General features: G+C 43.3%; 1 protein-coding gene across 1 annotated transcript in view; it reads right to left on the reverse strand.

Annotated features, from left to right (window-relative positions):
• The window catches only part of COL22A1 (collagen type XXII alpha 1 chain), a 994,625-nt gene that overhangs the window by 814,418 nt on the left and 164,550 nt on the right, over nucleotides 1-15,657 (reverse strand). The window contains exon 2 of the mRNA XM_086966258.1: nucleotides 663-809. Coding sequence (XP_086822384.1) covers nucleotides 663-753 — 91 coding nt within the window. The 5' untranslated portion in view covers nucleotides 754-809. The remainder of the gene's footprint in view (nucleotides 1-662; nucleotides 810-15,657) is intronic.

Consider the following 15,657-nt stretch of genomic DNA (forward strand, 5'->3'; position numbering starts at 1 on the left):
ATACTGGAAAGCAACGCAGTCCTAGGTTGTACTTGCATGTTTCAAGTCTGCAAGGGGCTATATTAAAGTAACAATGGGGCAATGAAGAATGACTGCTGGGCCTCTTTTTTTTTTAAAAAAAAACCTCCTTTAAATATAGTAAGTGTAGGTAAGTGTAGGGGGCAAATGTTGTATTAGAAGTTAGAAGGCTATCACTGGCACATCTGCCTGCAAGGGCTGCTGAACACCAAGGCTGCCTTATCTTGATTCCACCTCATGTCCCTTTCTTCCACCACTGTACACTTCCCGCTCTTTATTTAACACACTCGTGCAGGTTCTTTTAATCTCTGTTTCCCCCTTTTGTCACTCCTTTCCTTTTTTCTCCTCTTCCATCCATCTCCCTTCTCTACTTTTCTCTCCCTTGTTCTGGGCCAGAGTATGATGATTATAAATAGATCCCAGTCCTCAAACATGTGTGTTAGTGCCTAACACTTGCAATCTCTGGCAGACGTTGAGTACTACATGTCTCATTTCTGTAAAGTCTTCATAGAAGTCAATTTCATTGAATGATGCAAATATTTCTAAAAGTTGTAGGAGTAACACTTAGCAATGAGTTTGTCGCAAAGCTAAAGACGCGGGGACCCCACAGGTTACCACTGCTGTGTGTCAAAAGCTCGACTTACCTGCTCTTTGCACCTGCGTCCTTCCTCCATCCCAGACCAATGCAAAAAATATCAGAACTAGATGTAGCCGGCAACTCCCAGAATGCACCATGTCTCTCGCCCCCTTTCTTCCACACTTGAAAAAGAGTCACCGATGCATCCAACTGTCTGGAGAAATTAGAGAAAAAAGCAACGAAATTAGAGGAAATAAGCGTTGTAATAGAATGTACTGTCTCATAAATATTCTACAACTTGTTTAACAAGACTTCTTCTGGAACAGTTAAGATACAAACATAGGGGCTTATTATCAAGACATGCGATAAAATTATCGCAGTTTTAGCGGCAGAAAACTGCCGCTAAAACGGCGATCATGGGCTTGATAATATTCTCTATGGAATTCCAATTGAAGCCCATGTTAGATGTCCTTCACATTTAACATGGGCTTCAATTGGAATTCCATAGAGCGTATTATCAAGCCCATTATTGCAGAACTGCCGCTAAAACGGCGATAATTGTATCGCCTGTCTTGATAATATGCCCCACAATCCCTGAGGTAGCACCGTTTTGCTGTCCCTCTCACCTACTGCACCTGATACACCTCTTTCCCGTATCATAATCAAGGGCATCGATTGCTTGCTAATTATTGTCATGCTATTTATGTAACACTACATACATATACCAACAGTTACATACCTATAAAGCATATATAGTAGATTGGGGTGCACAGCAATTTATTTCACCACATTTGCTATGGTGAAATCCCTGGAAGTGTTTTGCTGCTGCAGCAAAAATGATTTTCTTATGTGTTTCGACTGTAATTCTAAGTAAGAATAGCTGTGGTGAACATGAATAAACTACAACATTAAGAAAAACGCCCAATGCGTGTTTTATTTACCTAAAAAGGTTGGACAGCATTGAAGCTGTATGTGAAAGAAACAGTGTAGTGATGCCTGTTCTCTTACTTTTACCTCGGTGCACTTACATTCTTATGTAAGGGCAACAAGGGGTTTCCACCCCAGTGCATACCCCTCGGTAATCTTACATACATTCCAGTAGTATACGCCAGTGGCGGTCGCAGTCTAATCAATTGAAAGAGTCTCTTCCTTGGTTTTCTGTACAGTAAACATGGAGTAAACAATGTGAAGACACTTATGGACAGATTTATATTCTGGCAAAGGGGGTATTCGCCATTGGCCTGGTGGAGGACTTTATTTATACTCCGCCTGCCAGATTTACAAATTACAGACAAAAGACAGTCATTTATAAAAGCATTGGCAGGAACTGCCGTCGTGGGGGTTCCTGTCAATGCATTTTACTGTTCCTTGCAGTGCTGAGTCAGAAGGACTTTCAATATGAAAATCCTGAAATGGGATTTTGTTTTTGTAAATAAAAAAGTAATGCTCCCCTTGCCAATGGAATGGAGGCTTCTCCCATGACGGTTGGAGCATTAAAATGTTTTTACTGTTCTTTACCGGTAGGTGTTAGCTACCAGTTGAAACATTAAACTAGGTTGATGGACATGTAGGGCCTCATTTATGAGAAATGACGCATTGCTTCGTGAAAGCAGCGATGCGTCACTTCTCAGTGCGCACTCCTTGCAACATACCTGATGGGTCATATTTATTGTATGACGCATCATGTCGCAAGGAGTTACAGATATGTCAGTATTTCTGCCGTATCTGTAGGCGCAAAAGTGACGCATTGCTGGAGTGTGTCACAAAAGCAACTCCAGCAATGGGCCCTTTCACATGGGGCAAGCCCCATGTGTAAGGGCCTGCATCAGTCATACGCCTGCTGTGAGGCAGGCGCAAGATTTTAGCGCAACTGCGTCCTACAAGTAATGCAGTGAAATCTCATAGATTTGACTGCGTCACTTCTACAAGGCTTTTTGCGGGGGAACGCCCCCCCTGCAGACATTATGCCTGGCGCAGGTATAATGTAGCGCAGGGGTTTGCAAAGTGACACATTTGCTTAGATGCGTCACTTTGTGAATAGTGTGCAACAGGAGGCATGTTTTACGCCACCGATCCGTCACAAAACTGACGCAAGGCCTCGTAAATGAGGCCCGTAGTCTTTTCTCCGATGGCCTTTAGTTTCCAAGGGCCGTTGGAGGGGGTCAATCACAGTGGAGATAAAGTAGTCTCTGCCATGAATAACCCAAAGATCTGCCAGCATTTAAGTGCAGTGGGTAGACCATATTCTTGGCAGGGAGGACACTCTGTCATCCTTACCGCCAAGAATTAAATGGGGCCCTAATCCTCAATTAGTCCATGCATCCCAGAATGCCCTTTGGTCAAGCTCATGCGTCTATCTAGATATTCCTGCCCGTGAAAAAAGCCCTCTGGCTGACGTGGGAAGCCAGCCCTGCTGATGGCCTCAGGAGTCCCATTGCTGGGAAGGTTCTTGCCTTTGTGTGTAAGAGCCTGGCAACCCATCCTTATAATGGAGGCACGATGGCACTATTCGGCCCAACCACTGACTGAACCAAGAGCCCCCTACTGTAGCTTAATATTTCAAAATCTGACTTCTTGAGTGATCTTCATTATTAAGAACCTTAAAAACCAAAGAAAATGTAAATTTTCTGTATGTGGTTAAGAAAACGAATGTCTTATTCCTCTGCCCATGAACAAGCCCTTCATGGAGAAAACACAGGACATTTTATGACCTCAATACCCCAAACAAAAACGGGAGCTCAGGTGAGTCTCAAACAGTCCTTCAAGCAAAATAACAATACAGAACACAAGGTGGTCCTCTCAGCTGTTACAGAAGGGCCTAGACTGGAATGCCCTTGACTCATGTGTCTTGACGGCCAGTTAAGTCAGGAACACAGCCAGTAATTTGGAAGATAAAACACATTCCTGTTCTGCGAAACACTTGCCATTTGGTAAGGTACAAACATTAGTCCTTTTGATTAAAACAAGAGAAAGACATCGTAACTCACTAGGGAGCACGATGCGCCTATCTGAGCAATAAATATTGTAAACAAAATGATCAAGATATTGTTCTGGGTTTCTAATATTCTAGACCACTTATTCTAACCTTGATAGATTGGGTTTTCTACCTTTGATGGAACAATTCTCAAAATCCAACATTTTCAGTTCACAAAGAGCCTCATACATTTCCTATCCCAATTCACTTCCTGGCCCCCATGCACTTAAGCTACAGACAAATCCCTGGAATTAAGATATCATTTACTCAGAACTCTATCATATCTTTAACACAAAAGGACTACCTATCAGACCCTTATGCACCGTTTTTTGGGCCATATGTATCAAGATACCCATTTGCGATTCTCAAATAGCGATTTTTAAGAAATCGCTATTTGAGAATCGCAAATGGGTATGTATGTACAAAATCGCATTTTTTTTGCGATTCCTTAGAATTCCTTAATTGCGATTAGCAAATTGCGAATCGCAATTAAGGAATACTTTCCCATTCATTTCTATGGGCCAGGAGGCCCATAGGAATGAATGGGAAGTTATTCTCAATTTGCGATTTGCAATTTGCTTATCGCAAATTGAGAATAATTTCAAGGGTGCAGGGGTGTCCAAAGGACACCCTGTTGCACCCCTGAAATATGCTTAGGGCATGTATGTGCGTAACATGGCACTTTGAAAAATGCAAATATGTGCATTTTTCAAGGAATTCGCAACTTACCACCAACTAGAAGTTGGTGGTAATTTGCGATTTCTTAAGGGCATTTTGCTAATTTTTTTTGCTACATACATTGCATTTAAGGAATCGCAAAATTTGCGATTCCTTAAATGCAATTGCAAAATAAGGAATCGCAAATTTTGCGATTCCTTATTTTGCACCAGTTTTGCATCATACATTCCATTTAGCAAATTCGCATTCGCAAAGGCCGAAATTCTGCGAATTTCAGCCTTTGCGATTGCGAATTTGCATGATACATATGGCCCTTTATCTCTTCACTATTTCATGTGAACTGAATGTTTTCTGGATCCCTATGTTGATTGAATTTTTTTCTCATTAAGACTGGTTAGGCTGTTTGCAATAATTTCACACTTTGAAGTCCTAGACATCTTATCTTATCTTATCTTAAGTGGAATTTGTAGAGCGCACTGACACCATAAGTTTCCTGGCGCTGAGAGAGAGAGTGCAGAGATTGCGAGGGGCGGACTAACCAGTTAAGGTAAAGAGCCACGTTTTCAAAAGTTTCCTAAAGTTCAATAAGGAGCATAAACCAAAATAAACACTGCTAGGCTTTCATTTATATATTTATGGAGAGCGAAGCCATCCTAAGAGGGCATCGGAGCCCTAAGAAAGTGAAAAACATAAACTCCTGCCTAAACTTGAAATACAATTATATTTTATTTAGATTAAATCATCAATCAGTTTTCTCTCATATAGACACATTGGGCCTGATTCACAAAATTAAATTTAGACCAAAAGTCTAAGTTTAGACCAATAGTCTAACTTTACTACTACTAAAGTTAGACTTTTGGTCTAACCTTAGACTTCAGGTTTAAGTTTACCTTAGTTAATCGGGTCCATTGACAGGTAGATTTTTGCCCTGAAACATTCTACAGATGATCTCTTTAAATGTGGCCACTGTTCAGGAGGACCCAACCAACAAGAGTGTTGCAACTGCTAACCCTAGCGCGACAACAGGTATCTCAACCCCGTTCCATTTTTAACTGATTATAGATAGCCTTCTGTGTTGGGTTTCAACATATCCTCTATTCCTTTCCAGAAGGTATTAATTGTGGTGGAGACGCTATGCATTCCTGGGAGAATACAGAGGAGTTTATGGGGCAGGAAGAAGACTGGTGCCCAATATAAGTCAGAAGGGCTGGGGTGAATCCCTTTTCATAACGGGAAATGGAAAAGAACACCCCCAACATTCATGGGACTGTGTGCAATGGGCTTCTTTAAAGAGGAAAAACATTTTCCCCTTCTGAAAAGTAAAATAAAAATACCATTGGACTGAGGATCTGTACATTGAGCATACTACTGCATTTGAAAATGACAACACAAAAGGTTACATGACTTTCCCAGGATTATGTCTGAAAAAGCAGATTTCCAGTCATACTTTGACTTTGCAAACACTTCTGAATTGCAAAAAGTCATAAATGTGCACCCACGTGGAAATGTCGCAGTGCAGGTGCTGTTTTATCACTGTTTTAATTGGGGTCAATGAATCTAAATGAAACTTATTTGCATAATGTTTTTCTTATGAATTTAGCACTCCTGGACCTAGGCTAGTGACCCGAATCTTAGATACTCTTAGCTGGGTGCAGGTCAGAGCTCATCTGTGCAGTATATGTAATCTATATTTTCCCAGATGTGAGTGGTTGGGGAGAAGACCCACACGGAAAAGGTATATCTTTTTAGATTATTGCTAATTTCCGATAAGAAAACCATAAAAGCTGATTGCACTTGCGTATGAGTGGGTGTGAAGTAACTCCGCAACTGTAGACTATGGGGCATATTACCAAGAACATATGATAAATATTGCAAATCGTGCTTAGCAAGTTTTTCATTATCGCCCTATATCAATGAATTACATTGCAGTGTTGGCAGCGTATTAGCAACGCTTTGTTAACAGGCGATGTACAATCCAGCGATAGACTGCGATAACCATCATTAGAGTGTGAAATCCAGCGATGATTTCACAGCGCTAATTAAAAGCTTGTTAATAGGGGAGTGTGGAATTAACCAGACAATCCTTCTCCCATACAAAACGTGCTTAAGTCAAGTTTTTACCAGGCGGAAGAATCCGGCGATAACCACGGTTACCGCAGCTTTTTTTATTGCTCCGTGGTTCTGGGGCCATGTTCTTAATACCGCGATGTTGTGTTTGCGATTTTTCTGAATCGTTTTGTCCACCATAAGCGTGGAAGGGTATGCTCAGGCATGAGTCCCGTGCTCACTGCACCATCAGGATTCAAGCAAGCCAGGCCGAGGGCGGCTGTAATGTCAGAAACCGGTCCCCGGAAGCTTGTTTCCTTTCCAGCAAAAGAATTGGCTTGGTAGTTTGGTCTGCCCTGTTCCCATGATGCACTGGGCCAGGGACAGACTAATTTGCATGTAGCCAGGTTCTGAGCTGGGATGGTGCAGTGAGCTAAAAAACGGTGATGGATCAAGCCCTGATCTGTTGACTGGGTAAGAGTGTTTTGCTTAATTCAGATACTCTGTTCATCACCACCCCCTTTTCTGAATAATGTTTGCGACTTTTTACATGTTGTTTTTCGTAGGAACGCCTATTTTGCATCTCATTAGCGATGTATATCGCTAACATGAGAAACGTTACCAAAAGGACAGCTAACATGCCCTAATACATGTAAGCGACGCCTTGATGATTATGCTATAGGAAAAGCACAGATTTTCCATCGATAAGTGCCGGAAATGTGGCAATACAACTGTTGATAATATGCCCCTATATCTTTCTACATAGTTCCAAATTTCCATTAAAAAACCTTGGCTAGCTTTGGTATAAAGTATGGATTAATTTGACACTGTAAATGGCATCCAGGGCCCTATCACATTCCATACAAATGAAATATGATATCATGTCCCACTCTCCCAAAATATCACAATTGAACTAAACAGGTGGTGAATAGGAGCACACAATCGTGTGTTAACCTTTCTGTCAATATCAGTTATTATTCTGTTCCACCTGAATAAAGCTCAAAATAATACCTTACTAGTGCTTTCCTCTAATTGTCTGTTTATTGCAAATCCTGAATCATGTTGGCAACAGATTATACATTTTACAAGAGTCATGAAACAACCCACAGCGAGGACCTCCCAGAGATCAGAGGGGGGAGTGAATATAGGTCTTGCAAAGATAAGCGTATCCGCTGCTGGCTGGAGCCGTCAAAACATGCCGAGAAAACGCCTGTCTTAATGGGTCTGGTCTTCAAAACCCAGCCTGTAAAGTCCATTCTTTGCCATCGCCTGCCATTTCCTGAAAGATCATTAAGCAGTTGTAGTCTGAGCCCTGGCCAATTACAGACAAGATGCAATAAGTATTCCATGACACATGATTAGACAGTAGAAAATGTGGATTGTACATGAAAAGGATGTACAGGATTGTGGTATGTTTGGATTTAAAGTTATTCAACACAGTTTCTTAGAATTATAAATCTCAATTGGCTGTTTTGCATATTTCAAAGTATTGGTAAAATGCATCAGAAGTGTTCCCATGTTAAGGAGAGAAGTGAAATGTTTTACATACTACAGCATAAGATACCCTAGTTTACATACTGAGAATGTGGGTCTTATTACCGCTGCCCCGGAAAAAGATCCAGTTCCTCTACCACGCGCTGATCCTGACAATGTGGATCCCGGTAACTAATTGGCAATTCGCGTTAGAGTTACTGGCTGATGAAAGATGGAAGTATGATGGATTATTGGAAGGTGGATGAATATGTGAATTGTATAAACAATGGATGGAATGGTGAAAGGGTGGATAGAAGGATGGTGGATGCACATTTGAAAGGATGGATGGATCGGTAAAAGGGGAGATGGATACAGACTGATTACTTGGATTCTCACTACACATTGATGAATCAGTCATGTAGTAGTGTAGGTTGCATTATTTCGGTCCTGATGCATTGCCATTAGATCCATTGTGGACTAGACGAGGCAAAAAACATGTTGACCGCACATTTTTAGAAAACGATCACGACTGCTCTTTAGGAGCATTGAATCCCACACGAGCAGCACTGCCTTTAATTAGGTTAGTGAGCTTCACCAGTAAAGTTTCCTCAAACCTAGCATCAATAGACCTATTTTATATCACTCTTTCTCTCCACACTACACATACTTCACACCCCAGCCCGGTGGCAGTGGGCTTGCTGGCAGGAGCTGAGGGCTGCGACTGAGTATTATATTTTTAGCGCGTTGTCCCCCTGACCAAAAGCGGCGACACGCATTGATTTTTAAATTGCATTTATTTTCCTAACCTGCACCTGAAAATCAACAGGTACCTCTAACATCTTACCTTATCTTCTAGGGGCTCAGCGGGGCTGGCTGGCAGCTGATAACACTCCAGGCGCCTAGCGGTAGTGGCCGCCATCTTGGATCGGGCTGGCTCGCCCAACCCCACCCACGCCACTCCCCCCACGCTGCTCCTCTACTTAAACGTCCCCCATGTGTCAGCGCAGCGGACGAGCGCAGCGGGCGCGCCGTAGGCTCGCCGGAGCCGCGCCAGAGTCCAGCCCGTCTGCGCCCGTCCGCGGCAGGCTGGGGCAAGGGGCACTTCCTTATGCCCATTCGTCGACCTACTCTACCCTTGAACTCCTATCCCACTGGACTCCAGGCACCATCAGCCCACACTTATCATGCCTGTTGCAAAACTTAAACCTCCTTTCCTCCCCTCCATCAATTGCTCCCACTGCCATATTAAGCTCCACTCCTCTGCGCCGTACCACTTCCCCTGCTTTTTCCTCTCCTTCTGTCCCTCACAAACCGATTTTCAACACTACTGCAGCGCTTCTCAACACCAGATCAGCTGTCAGTCACCAGTATGAGCTATATGACTACCTGGACACCCATAACCCAGATCTTCTGTTTCTAACAGAGACCTGGCTCAAGGCTGATTCTACCTAACGTCTTAGCCGCACTCCCTCCCTCATATTCCATCGTTCGAGCAGATCGACCGGAGGGCAGAAGAGGCGGTGGGGTGGCCCTAATAGCTCACACTGATCTCCACTTTAAGACTCTTCCTTGCCCCCTCATTCCTGAAGTCGACTGTCTGATAGTTCGCGCTACCTCCCACGCGACCCCCCTAACTGTTGTTCTTATTTACCGCCCCCCTCACCCCACACCCACTTTTGTTTCTGATTTCCAAGACATTCTCGCAACCCTGGTCGTTAATAACTCATCAGTGTTGGTCCTGGGTGACCTCAACTTTTGGCCTAACGATCCCGCTGAAAGTCCCCAATCCAAAGAGTTCACGGATCTCATGACCAGCCTCAACTTCACCCCCCATGTTCACAGCTCTACCCACGTGCACGGCCACTCACTTGACCAGGTCTGGACTCTGAACATCCCTACCTCCCCCCCTACCATTTCCCCTTGTCCTTGGTCGGACCACTTTCTAATTTCTTTTTCCCTTGCCTTAGCCCCAGTGGTTAAACCTCCCCTTCCCAAGAACACCTGGGTTAGGAAATGGGGCAAGGCAGATATGCCATCCTTCCACTCATCCCTAGCTAACTCCTGCCCTGATCTCTCTGGCCTCGCCACCTCGGACCAGTTGGCCACCATTGATGGGTGGTTGACCCAGGCTGGCGAAGACTTCGCCCCCTTGAGGCGGATCACGGTTAAGCGAGCTCATGCCGCTAACCGTTGGTTCACTCCTGACCTCAAGGTAATGAAACTGGCTGCCCGTAGAGCAGAGCGTGCATGGAGAAGAGAATATTGCCCCTTAAAAAAAACTACTTATCTCTCCGTGCTCAAGACATACAAGCAAGGTATTCTTGATGCTAAGACCCTGTTCTACTCAAACAGGATAATGGCAGCGGACTCCCAAACTAAGGAGATCTTCGCCACAGTACATGAGCTTGCTTCGTCAAATAGAGCCGCGGCTTCAATTCCCCCTTCCCAACCGCTTTGCGACTCACTCAATGATTTTTTCATTGACAAGGTCGCGAAGATCAAAGCTAATATTCCTCTTCCCTCCCCCACATTTACCAACCCTCACCCGCCTGTTGTCACGTCCAAACTTACTTCCATTCCTCCCTTAACCAAGGCCACTCTCTTCCCTCTGCTCCAAAAGGTAAAGTCAGGTTCTCCTCTTGACTTTGCCCCTGCTCACATCTTAAGAGATATCTTCCTAAACTGCCCTACTCCTTCCCTCACACTCTTGAACGACTCACTCAGTAATGGAGCGGTCCCTGCTGCTCACAAATTTGCGGCTATCATTCCCATTCTCAAAAAACCCGGTGCTGACCCTTCCTCCCCTTCCAATTACCGTCCCATCTCCCTCCTGCCTTACCTGGGCAAGGTTCTGGAAACTCACGTGACCAGTACCTTGAGCACCTATGTGGAGACCAACCACTGCCTTTCTTCCAGGCAGGCCGGCTTCCGCCCTCTCCACTCCACCGAGAGGGTGGTGTCCTCAGTGATGGACAGCCTACGCGAGGGCATTGACACTAATTGTCCACAGGCCCTCATTCTTTTAGATCTGTCCGCCGCTTTTGACACGGTGGACCATTCCATCCTACTCACCCGTGTCAAGGCGGCGGGCATCGAGGGCCTGGCCCTCGCCTGGCTTGAGTCCTTTCTGAGCGACAGGGCTCAGGCGGTTCATCTAGCTGGCTTCACCGCTGCCCCTCGTAAGGTCGTATGTGGAGTCCCCCAAGGCTCCTCACTTTCCCCTCTTCTTTTTAATCTATACATCTACCCTCTCATTTTTATGTTACAGCAGCTCGAGGTCACGGTGTTTAACTACGCCGATGACCTCCAGCTAATTTTCAATCTTTCCCATTCCTCTTCCTCCTCCCAGAACGTCCAGTCCGTCATGTTGTTCATCCAGGACTGGATGAACTGCAACCACCTCAAACTCAATCCAGATAAGACTGAGTTAGTCCTGACCGGAGGTGGTTGCAGCCCCTGGTCCCCTTCCCACTGGCCCTCCTCACTTGGTGCCCCCCCGCTCCCAGTTCCCAAGGTCAAAACCCTTGGTATTTTTCTCCACTCCTCACTTTCTGTTCATTCACAGATCTCCTCGGTTGTTTCATCCTGTTTCTTTTCCCTGAGAACCATCAGGAAGATTTCTCGTTTCTTCTCTCTGCCTGCATTAAAAATTATAGTGATGGCCATGGTGCTCTCGCGCCTTGACTACGGCAACATCATCTACAATGGCGCTCCAGCCTACGCTATGCACCGTCTGCAGCTAGTGCAGCATCAGGCAGCCCGCCTGATCCACGGCCTGCCCAAATTCCACCGGGTTACCCCCTTAATGCAGGCATTGCACTGGCTGCCGGTAAAAGAGCGAGCCTTGTTCAAACTTGGCTGTACCACCTTCCAGGCCAAAATGGGCACCGCCCCGGAGTTTATTTGCTCCGCCATCAAACCTTACATACCTGGCAGAGAGCTTTGATCCACCAACTTGGCCCTGCTAACTACCCCCCGTTTCCGAAAGAAAAAGGCCGGAGGAACGAAATTCGCAGTTCTTGCTCCTGCTTTCTGGAACTCCCTCCCGACGGAACCCCGGATGACATCCTCCTACATTGAGTTCCGGAAGGGCCTCAAAACTCTGCTCTTTTCCCAAGCCTACAAGGTCTGACCCCCCCTGCTCCTGTCACTCCTCGCAGTCCAAAAGCGCCAAGAAACCGCTTGGTAGTAGAGCGCTATATAAACATTTTTAAATTCAAATTCAAATTCAAATTCACATACCCACACCTTATCATACAGCAAATTTAAAAGATCTCTGGCAAAGAGTCCATTTGCGGGTGGCACGTCGGGCATTTCAGTGCCGGCCCAACGAGCAGCATGTCCAGATGACGAAGCATGACACCTTTCGGGTTGTGTGAGGGCAATTGCCCCTATCAGAGCTTACTCCACTGGCCTGACAAACCACTAGTCCTCAATCTTTCATTTCACCTAACTTTGTCAAGGAACTGCACACTCTTATATTTAAGCTATCATATCCCTAATGACATCATAGGAAGTGGCCCCATATGACCTTTGACCCACTATCCCCATAAAATGGTATGTCTCAACCTTTCACTCGGATGACATCACAGGAAGTGACGTCACTTACATTAATAACAAGGCAATACAAACAAGTTGACAAGAAACACACAGAAATTACAAGAGCAGATAAATTTAAATTTTAGTTGCCACCAATATTTTAACTAGTATGCTACCTGGATCTGGCAGAGGAATAGATATCATTTATGCAGATACAATCATATGCAAGAGGTCTTCATAAGGAATTACAGCCTAAAAAATGCCCAGGCACAAATAATGTATGCTTAGGCATTCAGCAACATTGCTCTCCTGTCCGTACCAAAATATGTCCACAAATTAAGAAATTCATAGCACAAATATCATTTGAACATTTGAATCAGTGGACTATGCTAATCTGAATATGATTGATTTGGATGAGATGTATGCACTGCTCGTTTTTCACTTGTTTTTGCTATAGGTTACTTAATTTTGTTGGTGCACTAGAAGGTAATGCCGAGGGTCCAACGGCATTTGGTAAACTGGCTAAGTTGTGGGTCTAAAGATACTCTAGATCCATCCCTTCGTAGGCACTCAAAGTTTCGTCTCCATAACATAAGAAGACTTCCACACTGAAAGTTCATTTCATTGTTCAATCATATTTATTGTTGAATTCATTCGGTATCATTCAAATATGTTTCCTTTTATAATGCAATGATTTTTGGCATTTTCATCATCGTACCAAACATTGTCATTTCAATCAGTCCAATGCATTTCGGGCATGCAAACGTGCCCTTCATCAGGGAAAATGACACTGTCAAAAAATCATAATAATGACATTAATCAAACATAAATTCTCTAGTATATAATGTATAAGTGCTTGTTTGTCAATAAAAATGTGCTTAAAACGGAAGTTTAATAAATGAGTGGAAAAAAGCATGATAACGTGAAGTGCATGCAGGGTATATTTAAGAAATTGATGTGGTTCATGCAAGCTGTTCGTTAAGACTCACATGTCAGAAGTTTCCAAAGGTAGGGAAACCTGTAGAAAAGATACAAAAATAGAACAAAGATCTAGCATCTCTATGTCATATCTATGGCCTTTCTAACGTTCACGCTATCTCAAAGGCAACCGTCTCTGCAACTAACCTGTTGTGGCGTGTAAATGCCGATCCACGCGGGTCCTCTCGTCGGTACGAGCTGGTACATCAAACAGCTGTACGAGTATGTTTTTATAATGAGTTCCGGTCATGTGACTCATGACGCTATGAGCTCATGGAAGAAAGACTATGCGATCGAACGGTCGTCGGTGGTCGCGTGCAAACCGAAGTGCACATTGATATATAGTTCTGGCCAGAACCGTGTATAACGGAAAGCTTATTATAACGCTAGTGATAACCTGAACTCTCTAAAGATTGTAAAAATCATAATAAAAAATTATATTAAGAAAAAAGTTAATGGGGAAAACTCGGGATTCGAACCAAGGAAGATCACATGAGGGGTGTGGGAATTAGTGTTGTGAGCCATCAGAAAGGATGATAAAGGTGGTGTCAAAAAAGTGAGTGTGTGAACACACGCAGTATACACAGGATACAGTCAAAATACAAGCAATTCATATATGTCTTCATAGGTAACAAGCGAATTCGATTCTGTCGTTTAGCCCCATTGGTTTCTGGGTAGATAATTTTTGTATCCAGTAATTCTCTCTCATCAATAAGAAGTTATTATTGTTTCTCCCTTCAATTTTTTGAACTGTTTCCAATATTATGAATTTGATCTGTGAAACGTTGTGGTTTGCTTCTGTAAAATGTTGTGATAATGCTGATTTTGTATTCTTTAGTCTTATGTTCGATCTGTGTTCCGTTAGGCGCACTTTAATGCGTCTCTCTGTTTTTCCCACGTACATTTTGCCACAGGGGCATCTGATTCCATAAATCAAATTGTTTGATTCGCAAGTTGCATTCACTCTTAGTTTAATTGGATAACCTTTGGAGGGGTGATTGATGGTGTTTCCATGTATTATACTGTTACAGTTCCCGCAATTTAAACAGGGTTTTGTCCCAGTGAATGTAATGTTGACTGGAGTTTTTTGTTGTAAAATTTCTCCTAGATTTTTGGCTCTAGTGTATGCAAAGATCGGAGGTTCTCTGAAAGATTGGTTAAAATCAGGTTCCATGTTGAGAATTGACCAGTGTTTCATAATGGCTTGTTTGTATTTCTTGCTCACCGTGGAGTATTTTGATACTACAACCATTCTTGTTTGTTGAGGTTTGGTTTTGCTGGTTAGTAGCTGTTTTCTTTCTATTTGCTCAATCCTCTTTTTAGATTCATCTAATAGCGGTTGTGGATAACCTCTCGTTTTGAATTTTTGAATCATTTCATCCAGTCTGATATTCAGTGTATTTTTGTTCGAAGTGATTCGTTTCACTCTAGCCATCTGTGAGAATGGTAAATTATTAATCAGATTAGGTTGATGGAAGCTGGAGTGTAGCAACATGTTGTTTCGGTCTGTTGGTTTCGTGTACAGATCGGTCACAAATCCCTCAGGTGTTATGGTTATCTTTACATCTAGAAAATTGACAGATATATCAGAAATGTTCCATGTAAGTTGTATTCTTTGGTCATGCTCATTAAATTTCATTAGTTCCATGAGAAGTAGCTCTTGGGTGTTTGTCCATATGATGAAGTAGTCATCGATATATCTAATCAGTAGTTTCAAGTTTTTAGTCCATTCATTATTGGAGAGTATATGACGATTTTCATACCATTCCATGAAAATGTTCGCATACACTGGGGCTGCTGAATTGCCCATGGCCATGCCAGATAGTTGTTGGTACCATGATTCCTCTGCTTTGAAGTAACTATGATATAGAGTGTAGTGCATTAGTTCCATCAAAAAGATTTGAAAGTCATGATCTAATTCTGACTTCAAAAGAGCCGCTTCCATTGCTTCAATGCCCATATCATGGGGGATACTAGTATATAGGCTGCAGACATCTGCTGTACATAGAATTATTTTTTGTGTTGGGTCCCATTGCACTTGTTCAAGGATTTGTAAAAATTGAGTAGTGTCTTTAACATACGTGCGCATGGACTGTACTATAGGTTGACAATACCGGTCTATAAGTTGACCAACTGGTTCATGCAAACTTCCTCTCGTAGACACAATCGGTCGCATGGGAGGGTCATGGATGTTTTTATGTATTTTCGGTTGCATTCTCAATGTAGGACTTTTTGGATCACTGGTGATTAAAAAGTTTTTTGTTCTTTCTTCAATGATACCCTGTTGTAATGCTCCTTGAACGATTTGCTTCAGAATTTTTGCATATTCCAATGTAGGATTTCTATCCAATTTGCAATATGTTTTCTCGTCTGA

The sequence above is a fragment of the Lissotriton vulgaris genome, chromosome 4_1 (genome assembly GCF_964263255.1).
Source record: "Lissotriton vulgaris chromosome 4_1, aLisVul1.2, whole genome shotgun sequence".
NCBI lineage: Eukaryota > Metazoa > Chordata > Amphibia > Caudata > Salamandridae > Lissotriton > Lissotriton vulgaris.